The sequence below is a fragment of the Prosopis cineraria genome, unplaced genomic scaffold (assembly GCF_029017545.1).
Source record: "Prosopis cineraria cultivar Desert tree isolate PC_DT_omini unplaced genomic scaffold, ASM2901754v1 PC5, whole genome shotgun sequence".
Classification (NCBI taxonomy): domain Eukaryota; kingdom Viridiplantae; phylum Streptophyta; class Magnoliopsida; order Fabales; family Fabaceae; genus Prosopis; species Prosopis cineraria.
Genome location: NW_026555336.1, coordinates 39,297,532 through 39,315,399, shown reverse-complemented (window position 1 = coordinate 39,315,399; position 17,868 = coordinate 39,297,532). Strand labels below are relative to the sequence as shown.

At 30.1% G+C, this 17,868-nt stretch overlaps 1 protein-coding gene across 2 annotated transcripts in view; it reads right to left on the bottom strand.

The window, feature by feature from the left end:
* LOC129312155 (NEP1-interacting protein 1-like) overlaps positions 1–2,941 on the bottom strand; it is a 70,340-nt gene extending 67,399 nt beyond the window's left edge. The window contains exons 1-5 of one of the 2 annotated variants that reach the window (XR_008593457.1): positions 2,628–2,941; positions 1,600–1,778; positions 1,388–1,471; positions 555–722; positions 107–335 (exon numbers count right to left, since the gene is read on the bottom strand). Coding sequence is in view for 1 of the 2 variants with exons in the window: in XM_054954769.1 (XP_054810744.1) it covers positions 213–335; positions 555–722; positions 1,388–1,471; positions 1,600–1,778; positions 2,628–2,781 (708 nt within the window). In the remaining variant the exon portion in view is untranslated. Of the gene's footprint in view, positions 1–66; positions 336–554; positions 723–1,387; positions 1,472–1,599; positions 1,779–2,627 lie in introns of those variants that run through there. The other variant, XM_054954769.1, reaches the window with a different exon arrangement.
* Between the last annotated feature and the right edge of the window lie 14,927 nt (positions 2,942–17,868).

Genomic DNA, 17,868 nt, shown 5'->3' with positions numbered 1-17,868 from the left:
CCCTATTTTGGCACATATCACCATTCCCCACTGGCATGATTGTTTTGTGCTACCAGAACTACCATATCAATATCTAAATTAAAATTTTATTACTCTGTATGTTTGAATATATATATATATATATAGAGTCCGAAGTGACACCTTTTGTGTGTACAAAATTTTTTCACACTAATTAAATACAATCATTCTAGTCATGAACCTGCATATACAGATTACAGATCTCTTCTGCATAATGGGCAAGAACCATGCCTGAAGAGCCACTTGTCTATACAAGGTAGGTGAAACAGGTGATGACAATGAGGCAATATTCTAACTGTCTCTCCGAGCTGAAAGTCCTGCATATTTACAATATGATTTTCAAAATGGATAAGCTGAATCAAACCTCACGGAAGTCAAGGATAAAAATAAAGTAAAAATGAAAATATGAAATTTATATTCAGAAACACAGTTAGTTGATTTGATCTCATGGATTAGTAATACATAGTAATGAACACTACCAATTCATCTTTATATATACACTTGTGTGGGCGTGTGTTCTAGCAGTATAGGCAAACCTGGAGGCAAACTGAACAGGAAACTCGTTCACCACAAGCATCCATATTGTCGTCACTTGTGATTGTTATTATTGGAATTTTTTCAACTAAATCTCCTGATAAACCTTTGGCTCCTCCAGTGTCAAAGAGGTTTTGAATCTCATCAAAGCTTGCTTCAACAGCGCCCATCTGACAAGGATGGGGAAATGTGTATATCAGAAGAATTACCAGATAAGTTTTCGGTCTTAACACTAGAAAATTAAGATGAAGGAAACTTGCTTCACAAACAGTGTCTAACATACAAATACTCATCAGATAAGGCATATCACACTTCAAATCTGACAGGCACTCCAGCAAGATGGAGAATAACCCCAGAAAAGTCAGCGAGGTGAAAGAACCAAACTAATTAAGAATTTCATTTCACATTATCTTGGTCTCAATCAAATGGTCGCTTTGGAGAGCTCACATCCTGACAGCTATATTTTACCACACTAGTGCATTTATGCCAAAACGGGGATTAATCACAAGTCTAACTACCCTGGCAGATGGCGCATTAAGGCATGGAAGAGACAATTAAGCGGAAGGGGAGGAAGAAAGAGGTAGGCAGAATCTAACTCTGAAAATCTAGAGGAGGATATTTCTTTTGCATTTTGCTCTTGTACCAAGGTCTATCAGCTATTTTTCCATTCCGGGAATTTTAATCAGATCCTCATTTTCATAAATAATAAAGGAGTTCCGTCAAATACACATGTCAACGATACAACTTATCAGTGTTCATGTTGGTAGTATCTTGTATCTGTACATGTTTCTGTGCTTCTTAGCTTAAAATGGACTTCAAAACACAGCAAAATTACCTGGCTTTGGACAGCACTTAGCATGGCAGGACCTATCCTCTCACGGACAAGTCTCCCACTCAGTAGGCTAGTAATAACGTCAATCTGCATACATAACCCAAAAATTATGCAAATGAGAATGAAACTGATGGTCAAATATCAGCATAAGCTTCTAATCAACAGAAGATATCCCTCTAGTTTTGACAAGAGGGTTAAAAAGTTGAGTTACTCACCAAGTACAAGAGGCACCCGATACCAGATTCGTCTGTTTGCCAAAGAACAAGAGAAGATTCAAACACTTCAATGGAAAACACAGCTCCTGATATGGCTCCTACAGCAGCTCCTCTAATGAAGCCACTCTCTGTCTCTTGGCCTATCAACGCTCCAGTCATAGCCCCCAACAACGTTCCCACTGTCAACAAGGACGACAAAAAAATCATTACCTTATTCAACTTGCAAGGATACCGGTATCACGTACAGTCAGACACGAGATACAGCAAATTTTGCAAATTTAAAATTTCAGAACATGGGCATGAGAGATAAATATGCATATATAATTATAGCATATTCAACAAATCATCAGGTGAAAAATGAAAAATATAAAAAATTAAGTTTTGAACAAGCATTTCAAACGTAAAATTGAGTCTTGCTCATATCATTAACCCTCTCCACAAGCCATTGAACCGGTTTGTTTTCAGGGGGAAAAGAAAGTTTATGGTACATCTATTAGAATATGTTGCATGCATTTGCAAAGCACAATACGCATATAGTACGATGTATCCAATATGGACACACTTAAGTACTTCTTTGAAGTTCCAGTGTAACATATACTAATCAGCTATGGGTCAGATATACAGAAGTCATCTCCAGAGCTTTAAGATTTAACTTCTTATTGGCCTTTTGATGATTTTGAACAGATGCATATGTAGCAGAAACAGGGGCATTAGATTATTGGGCTTGGAAGAATCATAATTTTGGATAGATTAGAACAGGGAGAAAGTACAACAAAACAAATGTGAACAAATGCCAATCTATGCCATAAATAAACGGCACACCGAGGTTTCACTTTTCACTTAAAGTAGATTTCTTTCTTGTGCGAAAACACCTGAATCATTCAATCCTGTAAAGAAACGCAAAACCCCAAAACCATTTCTAGGGTTAAACGAACGGAAAAGGTAGAAGCAGACTGAGAATTTGGCGAAATGTCCGAGGAAAGCACAAAGGAATGCTATCAAAAGAAAGCGATGAATCGTATTCGAACCTAAGGCAAAGCAGAAGGTCAAGATCGCAGAGAAGATGTTCCCCACGATGGCAGAAAACGCGAGACTGCTAATCTGTTTCACCCTTTCGACGAAATTCCGGAACGAAAACAGCAGAGAGAGAGGCAAAGGACATGGATTTGCCAGAAAATCCATGTGAGACGCTTAGAAATGGCACGAATCAGATACCCAGATTAGGTTCGAAGTCAGATTTTTGTTCACGAAAGAATTAATTAAAGTGACTGGACGAAAGTTATCGCCCAAGACAAGTGTGTGTGGGGAAAAAGGGGAGGAAACTGCTATCAACGAAGTGGGCATTTAAAGCGTGACTTACCGAATTATACTGCTTTTGAAAGAGAAGAGCAGGTCCCTCAGCCTTCGCCGGTAAAATCAATACAAATTGGTTAAAAGTTGATGAAATTCTATCCGTACGTACTTCCTCATATCAAAGAATCCATCCGCAGACTGGCATTTCGTAAATTTATTTTTCATGATAAGATTTGCAAAATTTTACTAAAAAGTTAATCAAAGTTTAATCTTTTATTTTTTATGTAAAATCATCGAGATCAGTTGAAATATAAAAGTAAAGTTTATGCACTTAAACTTGAACACCGAGTTTATAATTTTCAATCGAATTAAAGTATATGATTTTTTTGACATAAAAAATGTATATGAAATTTAAATTTAAAAATAAGATTAAAATTTTAATAGTAAAAGTCAAGGTTAAGTAAGGCGTAAAAAATCCATGTTTTTAATGTGATTCTTTAAGTATATAAAACACACTTTTTATGGATACATATATATATATATATTAAACATTCATTTGTACATCATACAAGTTTAATTCATGAGATGCTGTAAGCACACAAATCATTGCTATCAAAATTTTGAGTTAACCCTTTAAATTTATTAACTTTTATATTTTTAATTTATAAAATCATATTAACTCTCACTCATAAATTTGAATTAGATAAAATTTAATTAAATGTTTGAGTTGACTATTTGAACTTAAGATTTTTACATTTCTAACTTATAAAATCGTGCCAAATTACTCATAAATTTGTTGAGAAAAAAAACATATTGTATAAAATTTGATTTATAGAAGTGATAGGATCCAATTTAATTAAAAATAAAATTAAAAAACAAAAATTAATATTAATAAAAAAACTAAAACAAAAAAATACCAAAAATAAGAACGTGTTTGATTTCTGTTTTCATTTTTATTGTTAAAAATTGTTTTATAATATAATTTTTAAAATTGTTTTAAAGTTAAAATAAAATAAAAATCTATTTAATTATATCAATTAAAAAAATTTTTAGAATTTATAAAATAAATTAATAGTGATGATTATAATTAATTAATGGTGGTGAAATTGATCAATATAATTTAATTTTTAATAATTAAATGTAATGTATTTTAAAAATAAAAAAACTTAAATTTGTTTTTATTTTTAAAAAAAAAAAAATGAAAAAAATTAAAAAATAATTAAATGAAAAATATTTATCCAAATAAATTTTAAAATTTTTATCTTTTTAAAAAATAAAAAATAGTTTTTAAAACATAAAACAAACAGGCCCTAAGTTATCCTATTTTAAAATTTTTATGTTGAACATTACAATATATAAATGTAGATGTGTTTAATTTTAATAATTTATATTTAAAATATATTTAAATTAAGTTGTAGTCATATTCAACATTTAAATTATTTAATCATATGCTTTTAAAAATTATTTATTAATAGAAATGAATTCATAAAAATTTACAATCCAAGTTTATGTTTTAAGTTTACATTTTTATTATAAATTTATTTGAATTCATGAGTTTAACAAGCTTACGTGAAAATCCCTTATCTGATGAATAAATCAAATTTAATAATTTATAAATAAGATTCATTAACGTGATGAATTACAATTACCAATAAAATAAATATATTTTAAAAAACTGGCACGATTAAACAAAGCATACAACCCCGAGTAAACTATATTCATCAATTCTTATCTGACTCGTGAGCTATTAGCTTCTCATATAACGATTTCCTAACTAGACTTTTTTCTGCCAAACATTTCCTCTTTTTTTTTTTTTTATATGAAGCACTGGGAAACATGTGTAAGGTTTGAAATCAAAAATATAAAACATGTTAAGTTTAGAATATTTAGAAGTTGTCAATAATATTTGCTCAAAAAAGAAGCTGCCAATAATAATTTTCATTTTCTAGACTGTTTTTTGCCAAACATTTCCTTTTTTTTTTTCTTATGAAGCATTGGGAAACATGTGTGAGGTTTGAAATCAAAAATATATTAATTTATCACTATTCATTCCATTGACACTATTTTGCATAAAGGGCCTAACTTATGACTGATGAGGACCTATAAATTGGCGACGGGGTTAAATAATTTATTACTTTGAATTTTGTGTCGGTCATTGTCTAATAAGAGTTTTTTTCATGTAAATACATTTATGGATAAAAGGTGAAAGCATTTCCCTTCCTCCTAATGAACCATTTTAATAGATGTTTCCTTTTTTCTGATGACAATTTCAGTAGGTATTTATGTATAAATATAGAAGACAAACTGTGAAACGTGTGTTCATTAGTTTGTTCAATGAACGAATGACAAGGAGTGAGATGCATTTTCGTTGATTGTTCAATGAACGGAGAATTTATGCATTACCCCCAAGTTCGACGAATAAAATATTAAATACATGTGATAATTATGCACGATGAACAAAGAGAATTCCAACAAAGTGACTTTCTTTGCCACGGATGATGATTGCGACTTAAAATATCTTGGCCGTGACTTTCTTTTTAGGCCGAGCGTTTAATTAAGCTTATTTGGAAAAATGACAGGTACTCTCTCCAGTTTTATTTATAAAAAAAATATTATTTTTTTCTTTTTTTATATAAATAAAATTACTTTTTTTAATAAATATTTACTATAAACTTTTTAAATTATCCCTCATAATTTTATCATTCATAGTCATAAAAAACAATTAATAAAAAGTACTATAGTTTAATTCTTTTATTTTCAAACACAATTAATAGAGTCAGTCAATTTTCTTAAAATGTGTGATATATTTTTTCTCTTATAAATAAAAATAGAGGGAGTACTTTGTAAGAATATTAATTATAACTAATAGATAATGGTCCTTGTTTGTAATGACGTATTTTTTTGTTGAATGGCTTCAAATTCATAACATATGTCAAAAGAAAATCTTTATATTCAAAAATACCTATAGAAGCACTTAAGTATATCAAAAGCTATGAATGTCATCAAAAACTGTTGTATGGCAATTACATAAGAAGCTAATTAAAAATATAAAAGTTACATGTTCATTTATAAAACAAATGCCTTAAGGTTGGCAATTATACATAAATTAATCAAACAAAAAGCTGACAAAGCCTTATGGTGTCTACTCATACACATCTCCAATGCTTCTTTAGCTGAATCCTTTTCTAAAAAAAATGTTAACCAAGGAGAGTAAGCATAGATGTCTTAATAACTAAAATTAATATGCAATGATGCATATGATGCAATTTACCATGCATTGATAAGTATACATATTAAAACATATTTTTAAACACAAAATCCAAACAATCCAAACAAAATACATGATCACACTTTATATCCCTCCAAGCACTGTGTCTAAAACCAACAAACCCAGCCATTCATTTGTTCTAATGAGGGCATACAACATAGTAGAACATTTTCAAATAAAATCCCCAACAATAATAGTTCAAAAATCAACAAGTCATGCATATTTCAAGTATATCCAAATAATAAAACATGTCTGAACAATTTCATGCTTCTGAACACATGGTTTGTACCAAACATGGTATATAAGTACGTGACAGCGCTGAAAGCCTAACTTCCAACATAACTCGTTTCGCTGTTCGACATTCAATTGGAGTGATTTAAATACTCACATGAAGTTTATTCAGTTATTTAGCTAATAGCACTAGTTTCATCCTAAAAGATAACATGTTTAAAAATTGGACACCTAAATACAAAATAACCCTTTTTCAAAAATCTACAAACATCTAAGTGCCTTAATTTAAACCAAATGCCCTTAGCTTTCATGAAGTTTAAATCAAGTTCAATGGATCGATAAGTGTCTAATTAACAATTATTACAATCAATACAACAATCCAAGCATAGAATGGACACAACAACCTTGTTTTCAACTTAAAGAGAAGCATTATCACAAAATAATAGTTGGCCATACAAAATCAACATTAGGCCATTCCACATGCTTAATAATAATAAACATGCACTTGCACGCTAATTTGGCTTCACCCTCCTATTTTGCATGATGAAACATACAATTCCCAGCCAATTTACTATCTCAAATACCAAAATCATGCAAGTACACACAAAATAATGACATGTCCCTAGTTGACAATACACAACATACATACATACATATATATATATATATATATATTTCATTAATACATATAATAAAAGTCAATGGGCATAAACAATATAGGCAAGTCTACTTTTGTCCTACTCTTTCCCTTTACTCCTATGTGTGTCTTAACCTGTAAAATAGCAACCAAGGAGTGAGATAGAGTCCCAGTAACTAATAAGCTATACTATTTATTAGCAAGCTAAAACATAAACAAGTATGTAAAATGGGAGCACATATAGTAACACAATCAAGGCATATATCAATGTACACAAATATCACAATTCACACATGCATGATCTCAAGTCCATTCAAACCTCCTCAATGTTAACAATTGAATCTATGTGCTAAACACACAACTAGGCCAAGTTTATGTAACTAGACTAACTCAAGCTTACTGAATAGAGAAGGCAAGCCAGCTAAGGCTATATTCCACTTTTGAACCACCGATTTCTCCTTTTGAATAATGGGGTGTTACATGTCTAACCACCCCACACATACAATGAGCTATAACTTCCAAATAGATATATGACTAAACACTAGGGCTACTCATGATGTCAATATGTATCGTATGATTTTGCACTATTCTACACCCAGGGTGAACCTCCCACCTTCATATATTCCCAATCATGCATTACATATATTCCATTATCACATCACAATTATCATGCTCATATCACCTTATCATAAATTGAGTTCAAAAATTTATATACATGAATACATAAAGGCATATGAACAAAGTTTTTTTTCAAAACTATTTTGCCCACTTCACACATGTTTCTAAAATCAACCCACACACCCATATACTTACATATATAATACATGACTATTATTTTCACAAAATCTCATCAATGGTCTAGCAATCCAATAAGTAGGGTAGATTATTCAATTATCTCAACTTTTTTATTACCTAAATGGATTGTTTATGGAGTACCAAAGCTTCACAAGCCTCCACAAGCTCAAAGCGGTTCCAACCAACTAAAATATACATAATTATATGATAATAATCAATTATTGGTTCTAACATAAGCATCATTTAGCTTAATTTAGCTAACCATAACCTTAAACCTTTATCATTAACCAATCTAATGCTCTAACAATGTTCATTAACTTTATTTAGCTTTCACATACTCATACAATATTATATCAGAGCCCACATTGCCCTTAACATCCCAAAATTAGCTTAGGTTTGTTCAAATCCTAAGACTCAACTCTAAAACATCATAAAATCACTAAATTTAGGTATAGAAGCTTAAATTAACACCCAATAATCCCAACAAACTTAATGGGTTTGGACAAAACATCCTAAAAGATGAAATTCATTATCTCTTAACATCCAAGCTCTAAAAAATCGCATAAAGGGTAGAAGAGAGGTAAGGAAAATTTAGTTAACTTGAATCTAACTCAAAAATCCTTCAAAGTGCTGAAGAATCCAAGCCCTAACAACCCCAAGAAGTTCCTCCGTCATCCCTTACATTTTCTCCTTTTCTTCCTTCTGTTTCAAACACATTTTTGCATTTGATTTATCTTTAAAAAATGCACGTTCAACACGATGTATAATGCTTGCACCACGATGAATGGCACAACATGCCACTCTGTACACCAGGCCCTCCACTTAGGCTTGGTTGGCCTAATACCCATACTAACTTGATACGGAGGCTGACCAAAGTCCTAACAAGTTTATTGGTTATATGAGAATGGAATTAACTCAAAAATACTCTAATTGACTAATTTATCCTCATCAATTAATGACATTCTAAATTTTAAAAAATTGAGATGTTACACTAATTACACCTAATCTTAGGGTTAGGTTCATTTACCAATTAAACCATAATTGTCCTAACCATTCAAAACTTCAAAAACCCTTAAAATCATTATCATTATACTCTCTTAACATTTATTTAACCTTTACATACCCAAATCATCACTTAAAATCACCCAATAAGCCTAAGGTTTGGATCCAACCCTCTTATAACCATAAACAACATTAAAACAGCTCAAGTTACACTAATTAACCTTAAAACATCAATAAAATTCAAATCCAAGGGTTGATTAGCATAAAAAATGAAACTTTGATAACATCCATGGAGATATTACCTTAAAAATGAAGAGAGGAGGTTAAAGAAGATGTTAGAATAATTACCTCAGGGTTTTTGAATTTCAAATTTGTGCACAATAATGGCTTTTGATCAAACCTCAGTAAAGCAATAAATTTTCACACTTAGCCTCACCCTAACACTCTTTCTTCTGTTAGACCTTCAAGTTGAAGCAATAAGTGCTGAAAATGTGCCATATGCCATGGCATGATGGGCACAGTATAAGAAAAAAAAAACTCACTTAAGCTCAATTTTGGGCTCAAATGGATCTAATACTTATTAGAATCCTGAATAACTATAGTACATGATATTAGCTCAATTTAAACAATAATTAAGAGCTAAATAATTGATTAACATCCATAAATCTAAATCAATATAAATCTTTAATTGAATCCTCAAAATACATGTTTCTTCAATTAAATCTTTAAATACCCATATTTTCTCATTTAAAATAATTTTTCAAATTAAATTTCTTCAATTATCCATAACTTTTACAATTAAATTTTTAATTAAAATTTAAAATGTTACACAGCATATCTATTTGGTACAAGAATGTTCAATGTGGATGCTAAGATTGCTTCCAAATTGAAGAGTACTATAAACTTTGTTGTCTTCTGATGGATCCCAAGGAATCATCCACATGTCCATCAATTTGATTTTTTGTATTTCATCAATTTGAATACTATGAAATCTACGTCATCAATTTTTTTAATGTTTGCTTACGATATTCATTTATTAATTTGGATGTTTTAATTTTTTGGTTTCAGCATGTTAATACGCTTTTCTAACTTGATTGATAGGTACAATGTACACCTAGGACAAGTTCCTGCGTTTCTTTAATTTATTATAATTTTTCCATCTTCTACATAACTATTTTATTCTATTTATTTACTGATTGATATCATTTGTATTTGTGTAGTTTTAAAGTTACATCATTTTTTATGAATTTTATCAATTTGTGAAAGTCATTTATTGATTGTTTATGATAAGGTTTTGAATAATCTCCATAATGCTGCAAGGATTCTCTTCAACATGGATGCAATGGTTGCTTCATATTTGAAAGTTAATTCAAAAACTAGAGTTAGTCCCGTGTGCGATGCACAGTATTTGTTAGATTTTTTTTTTATAAATTAATTAAATGATTGAAATCTTCTTTTTCTGTCTTCTTCTAGTATATTTCATGTGAGTTCTTTTGAGTTTATTGACAAGAAATAAATATTCTTTGTTTAATTTATTTATTAAATTTTTAATACTCTCATAAATAAATGAGTTAGACGTTTCTTGTCAACAGCTAAACCATTAAAATTTTTTATAATATTATTAATTAAATAGGTATTTTTGAAAATAAAGTTACATCTCTAATACATTTATAATTCCTGCCAAAATTTTTCTAAAAATAAGAATTTCAATATTACTAAACATCAGGACTTCTAATAACTAATAATAACATGCTGTCAAGGGCTAGTTTTTCCAATGTTTTTAAAGGGCTAGTTGTTCCAATGTTTTTTAAAATGTATGTTGTCATAATTGAGAGGCACTCTTGATTTTTTTTTAAGCAAAATAAAAAAAGCCAAAGATAAAAAGCTAAAAAATATATTTCTTTTAAAAATATCAGCCATTTAGCCCTATTGTTACTATTCATTTCACTGTTCTCAGAACTATATACGAAAATATTTTAACACTTGAAAGATAAAAATAAAATAACAATAACAATTTATTCTATTTTAAAATTTATTTTGTTCATGCATATTCAATATATAAATAATAACTTTTTTCTTTCTCACATGCGAAGTAATATTGGATATTAAAATATAAGAATCTTCTCCAATGATGATTCAAATAATAATTTGTCTTATTGTGATGGACCAGTTCCTTTAGCTAGACTTAATTTCTATTAGTAAATAATAACTTAATTGTCTAGGACATTTATGGGTGTGCTTTCTTTGATTCTTTTTTGGCCGAATTTCTTTTATTAACATGATGGGAAATTTTAAAATCATGTTAAAAAATATCCTTCATAATTAATTAAAGAAAAATTTTTGCCATACAATAATATTCCTAGATCCATCACTTGTCGCCCCATATATAAATTAAAATTTATTAAAAATATCATTATTTTTAAAATTTCTTACCTTCTACAAATTAAAATATAATTATCTTATTCTTTTTCAGATTTTTTTTCCTATTCAATATTCATCACCTTAAAAAAAAATGAGACATGTACTGTAATGAATTATATATTATTTCCTGATTTGTTATTAGTTTTTCATTTTAATTAAAATTTATTATCTTTTATATATATACATGCACACACACATATACATATAAGCCTTCTTAGTATAAGATATATGTACGTACGTACGTATATTTATCTATTTGTCTTATATAGTGTCATATCCACTACTATTTTAAAGCAACAAATGGTAGGCCTTAGATACTCTTTTTTTTTTTGATGGATTTCATATTTATCACAATTTTTTTTATTATGAAACTTTTTTACTATGAATTTTATGCCTATTTTTTGACAATGGGCCATACATGTACTTTTTATATGTGATATTTTTAAAAATAAATAAGATATCATTTACTGTTAAAACAATATACTTTAGTATAATAAAAATACATTAATTTTATTGGTTTTTCTATTGATTGTATAGCTTATGAGAAATGAAAAAACTTATGTACTGTATGTGATTTTAACTATTTCATACACGATTATATAATAACGATGTTAATTACGTGCTGTGTTTAAACTTGTTGTATAATCAATCTTAATAAATATGGAATTTTTTCCATAATAAATATGACGATGTATTTAAATTTAAAACGCTCTCTTAATAATAACAAATTATTATTTGTTTATTTTGTTTCTATATTTAAATTACACTTTTAAATTACACATTTATTCGTTTGATACGTGGTAGTAATAATTTTTTATAAGTGAAAATGATATTTCCAAATAATTAATATGTTAAATTGATTGCAGCTTTATTCCTTTGATAGGAATATTTTTTTTGACATTATTATGTTTAACTTTTACTATAAATAATTTCATGTAATTGAAAATGTTCTCTTTATTTTAAATAGCTATCTTCCATGCAACATACAGGATTTGAGTCTAATTAACATTGTTGAAAATAAATAATGTTTCTTAGTGAGTTAGTGCTTATAATGGCATTTACTATTTGTTGTAATCGTTTTGGTCTCTATTGTGATGTATAAATAGTCTTTTTCGGACTCTTGTTTAATTAATGAAAGCCACATTATTTTTGGCTTAGCAATTAGTCATAATCAGTACAATTTGATAGGTTCCCTATTCCATCATGATATCATAGAGCTAGGACATTCTTTGAGCCAGAGAAGGTTATTTACTGCAACTGAAGCTTAAGAAATGGGCTCGAAAATGCAAGAATGCAGACCCATCAAGAAGGTGCTACAACAGGTATCTTTACATTGCCTAAAATACTGTATCCAATTCAAGAAATGGATCAAAAAAACAACAATCCGAAGCTATTAAAGAATTGACTTGACAAACTATTCAGAATGGATTAAGACATTGTGTTTCAATCTCTTGCAAAAATGCTCTGCCCCGACTTGTCTCATTGCCTCTAGGTTTTCCAATTTCAATCATCTTTCCAGAGAGTTCATCCTCTTCCTTTCAAACTATTTCTCCTCACAAACCTTAACCACAAAGATATTCACTATGATTGTTGATGAGAAAAATGTTGTTGCTACCATTGATTTTACTCATAAGCTCTACCTCCATCCTTCTGATACACAAGCAGTGGCCCTTGTGCCTCACGTTCTTATTAGTCCCAATAATTATACCATATAGAGTCGATCGATGCGAATTGCATTGCTTGGGAAACACAAACTCAAGTTCATTGATGGATCTTGCAAGGAAGAAGCTTAAGATTCATCACCTCATACTCAGTAGGAATAGTGTAATACCACTGTTGCTCTCCTAGTTGCTAAGTTCTGTTTCGAAGGAATTAGCTAATGGAATGGCATATGCTCAAAGCGCGTCTCTTGTCTGGACATATCTCAAGGAAAGGCTTGATAAGGTCACTGGATTTCTCATCTTTGTTGTATACCATGAGATTAATTCTCACATTCAAGGATCTCTCTTGGTGTCAAGCTACTACACAAGGCTAAAGGAACTTTGGGAAGAATGGTCTTCCTTGATTGCTATTCCAATATGTAAGTGTGAGGTTTCAAAAGTTTATGCCGATTTAATGCAACAACAATGTCTTCTTCATTTTTTGATAGGACTTAATGAGTCCTATAGTCGAGCAAGGAGTCAAATACTCCTAATGACTCCCCTTCCATCTATAAATCAAGCCCACAATATGATCATGGAGGATGAGACTTAGAAATTTATCTTTAGATTAAATAATCTTCACCTATAGAAGGAGCTGTTGTGGCTGTAGGTAGGGGACGTAGACGTGGCAACTCTTCACTCGAATGTATTACTATCACAAACGTGGGCATATTAAGGAGAATTGCTATGAAATCATTAACTATCCTACTAGTTTTAAGGGCAATAAAAATAAGCAATCTCATAAGGGTAAATCCAATTAGGGAAAGAGTGAGGTGATTAATGGAATGGATGAAGAGAAAACTGTTGTGCCAACCTTAACTTAGGAGCAATATGAGCAAATACTTGTAGTTGTTAAAGAGGAATTTTGAACTAACCATCCATGCACTCACTGGTATAGTTTGCATAGTTATTCTTCCTTTAAAACTAGAACTAGTTGGATACTTAATTCTGGTGCTACCACTTATGTGGTAAGTGACTTGGCGTTTTTTTTTATTCTTATGAGAAATACATTGGTCCTCTCAAAAATATTAAGATTCCTAATAGGTAAAGAGTCTTAGTAACACGTATAAGAACTATTTATCTATCAGTTGACATATTTTTTAAAGATGTTTTATATGCACCTAAACTTTGTTTCAATCTAATATCTATTCCTAAGCTTACTAAAGAAGAACACTATATGGTTACCTTTTTTCCTAACCTCTGTTTAGTGCAGGACCTTCGGGGTGGCTGCATGAAAGTAATTGGTAAGATTGTGCAAGGCCAATACATTCTAACTGATAAGGATCATATTGAAAATTCTGATGTAATAAAAGAATCAAGTGAACTTTAATTGTGGCACTGTAGACTAGGTCACCTTTCTTTTCCTGTAATGAAGCATTGCCTTCACTCAAAGGGGTGTTCACTTGAATATTGAGAATAAGACCTGTGAAACCTGTATTCAATCGGAACAAACTAAGATGCCTTTTCCTATTAGCTTTATAAAATCCACATTTTGTTTTGAATTATTACATATGGATGTGTGGGGACTTTATAAGGTACCCACACACTAAGGTTACCAATATTTCTTAACTATTGTCAATGATTTTGTTAGAGCTACTTGGGTATTTTTATTACAAGTCTGAAACTGTGAACAATATTAAGAGTTTTCTAGCCTATGTTCAAAATCAAATTAATGCTCATGTTAAAGGGATTAGAACTAATAATGGGAAAAAATTTTTGAACAATGAATTAAGAAATATTCTTAAGGAAAAGGGAAGTATACATGAAACTACTTGCCCTTATACACTTGAAACAAAATGGTGGTGGTTGAGCGTAAACATAGGAGTTTGGTTTAGGTCTCTAAGTGTCTCTTTGTCCAATATAGTTTTCCTATTCGGTATTGGGGGGATTGCATGAAAATGGTAGCCTACTTGATAAATAGAACACCTTCTAGAGTTTTACAATTCAAGACCCCTTACGAGATTGTTTATGGGAAGTTGCTTGATTTTGACAATTTGAGAATTTTTAGTTCTCTTGCTTTTATTACAAATTTGAATGCCATGGATAAATTCTAGTCCAAGTTTATTCCTTCTATCTTTTTAGATTATCCTAATAATCAGAAAGGTTTCATGTTCCTTGATCTGAAAACTAATAAAACTTTTGTTAACAGATATGTTAGATTTATTGTACATAAATTTCCTTATAAAGATTTTATTGTGAATAACTAGACTAGCAATTTAAAGCTTTTGATAATATTTTTTAGCATGAACCCGACAAATAAGGTTAAAAGGTAGGAGTAACGATTCTAGTAATGCTGAACTTGTTGAGAACAATTTACCTAGGGGAGTTGCATGAATTAGAGAATGATGACATAATTGAATATGATAATCAAGAACAACATAGAGTTAGACCTGTTAGAGAGAAGAAACCACCTGTTTGGTCTAAAGATTATGTTTGTTCTACCTATGATACATATAATGTTTAGTACCTCATCTAATAGCAACTTTCTTATGAATTTGTTTTTGCATCCCATAAATGCTTTCTCTCTTCTATTGATTTTGATATAGAGCCTAGGAACTATGAAGAGGTTGTTAAGCATACTAAGTGGGTTGAGGCTATAAATGTTGAACTCAAAGAATTATAAGATAATAAGACTTAAAAAATTGTTGACTTGCTAAAGGGAAAGAACCCTATAGGTTGTAGATGGGCATGCAAAATTAAATACAAGGCTGATGGCAGTGTTGAACTATACAAGACTAGGTTGGTAGCAAAGGGTTACTATCAAAGGGAAGGGTAGACTATCAGAAAACCTTTTTCCCTATTATAAAGATGGTCACTATTTGATCTGTTCTATTTACACTAGATGGATGTCTATAATGCATTTTTATAGCGAGACTTAAATGAGGAAGTCTATATGACTATACCTTAAGGTCTTCTTGGAAAGTGGGAGAGTAAAATTAAAGTCTGCAAACTCAATAAGTCCTTGTATGGCCTAAAGCAAGTTTCACAATAGCAGAATTATAAGTTGACCTTAGCTTGAAAAGAAAGGGGCTTTAATGAAAGCATGCATGATTACTTGTTATTTGTTAAGCGTTTTCATGATGGTGTGGTTTTAATTGTTGTTTATGTGGATGACTTATTAATCACTGGAAGCTCTGAAAAAGGAATTACATAGACCAAGAATTTTTTGCATAGCAAGTTTAAAATAAAAGATCCTGGCTTATTAAAATATTTCTTGGGAATTGAGGTGGCAAGATCCCATAAGGGTATTATCATGAATCAAAGAAAATGTGTGTTGGATTTCTTGTTTGAAATAGGGATGAGTGGTTGTAAACCATTGTCAATTCCTATGGCACAAAATTTTAACTTGACAGCCTATGAGGAAGGAAGAAACAAAAGAGAGAAAATGTCAAAGGACCTTGGAGAATATAGAAGAATTATTGGTAAGTTAATATATTTGACAACGACGTGTCTTGTCATTTCTTTTTTCGTGCAGCACTTGAGTCAATTTATGCAAGCCCATACAAAATATACATGGCAACAACAAAGAATGTGCTAAGGTACTTAAAGAATAATCTTGGCCTGAAATACTCTTGAGTTTCAAAGGCAATTCAAAGTTAAAGTGTTCTATGACTCAGATTGGGCAGCGTGTAATACTATAAGAAGATCGATCTTTAGCTATTTATTAAAGTTATGAGACTCCTTAATCTCCTGGAAGATAAAGAAGTAGAGTACTATATCTAAATCATCAGCTGAGGCTAAGTAAAGGGCCTTGAGTGTTGCTTTTTTTAAGATAATTTGGGTGTTAGGATTGATGAAGGACTTGGGATTGCATGGTCTAGTCCCTATGCAAGTTTTCTGTGACAGTAAGGCAACAATCCGTATAGCCAACAATCCTGTATTCCATGAGAGAACCAAGCACATGGAGATAGATTGCCACTTTGTAAGGAAAAAATTACAACAAGAAAAGATTTATCTACATCATGTATATTATGCAAATCAGGAAGCAGATGTGTTAACTAAAGCTTTAAAGAAAAAATGTCATGATAGATTTCTCTGCAAGTTGAGAATTATTAATTTGCATAATTTCAACTTGAAGGGAATTGTTGATAATAAGTAATGTTTCTTAGTTAGTTAGTGTTTATAATGTTATTTACTATGTCTTGTGACTGTTTTGGTCTCTTTTGTGATGTATGAATAGTCATATTCGAATCCTTGTTTAATTAATGAAAATTATATTATTTTTAGCTTAACATTCAATCATAATCTATATAGTTTGATAGATTACCTATTCCATCAAACATTCAATAATATATATTATTTGTAAAAGTTAAACAATGTCATGGTCAAATTGAAAATATTGATTTTATCTTAATTAGTTATCATTCGAATACGAGTTTGAGTTTGGATGCCTAAAATATAATATCCAATTGTTCAACCACTTTTTAATCAATTAATGTTTGAAATTGTTAAAAATTCAAATAATACATATGGTTGATTATCATTGAAAATAATTGAAATCTTTGTAGTCTTTAATTTTATAACCCATAACCAAGAATGCTTATGCACACGACATTTTAAATTAACTCTTAATGAATAAAATATTATTATTTAAAATTTTATTTCATATGCTTATACATGACATTTTATTCATTTTAATTGATATTGTACGTTGGTTTGATTAGTCCTCATGCATTTGCACGAGATTTGAATTTAAATTATTTATAAATTATGATAATTGGTTTGGATCATTTCATATTATAACTAGTGATGTTGACTGAAATACTAATTAGTATCTAACTATATATTTATAAAATTATAAAAAAAAATGCTATCGATTTTATAAATTTCCCTTTCTTTGTAATTTGTGTTGGATTAGTTTTACAGTGCCATCCGATGCAATTTTTTTATTTTTTATAAATTAATTTTTTTGAAAATTAATT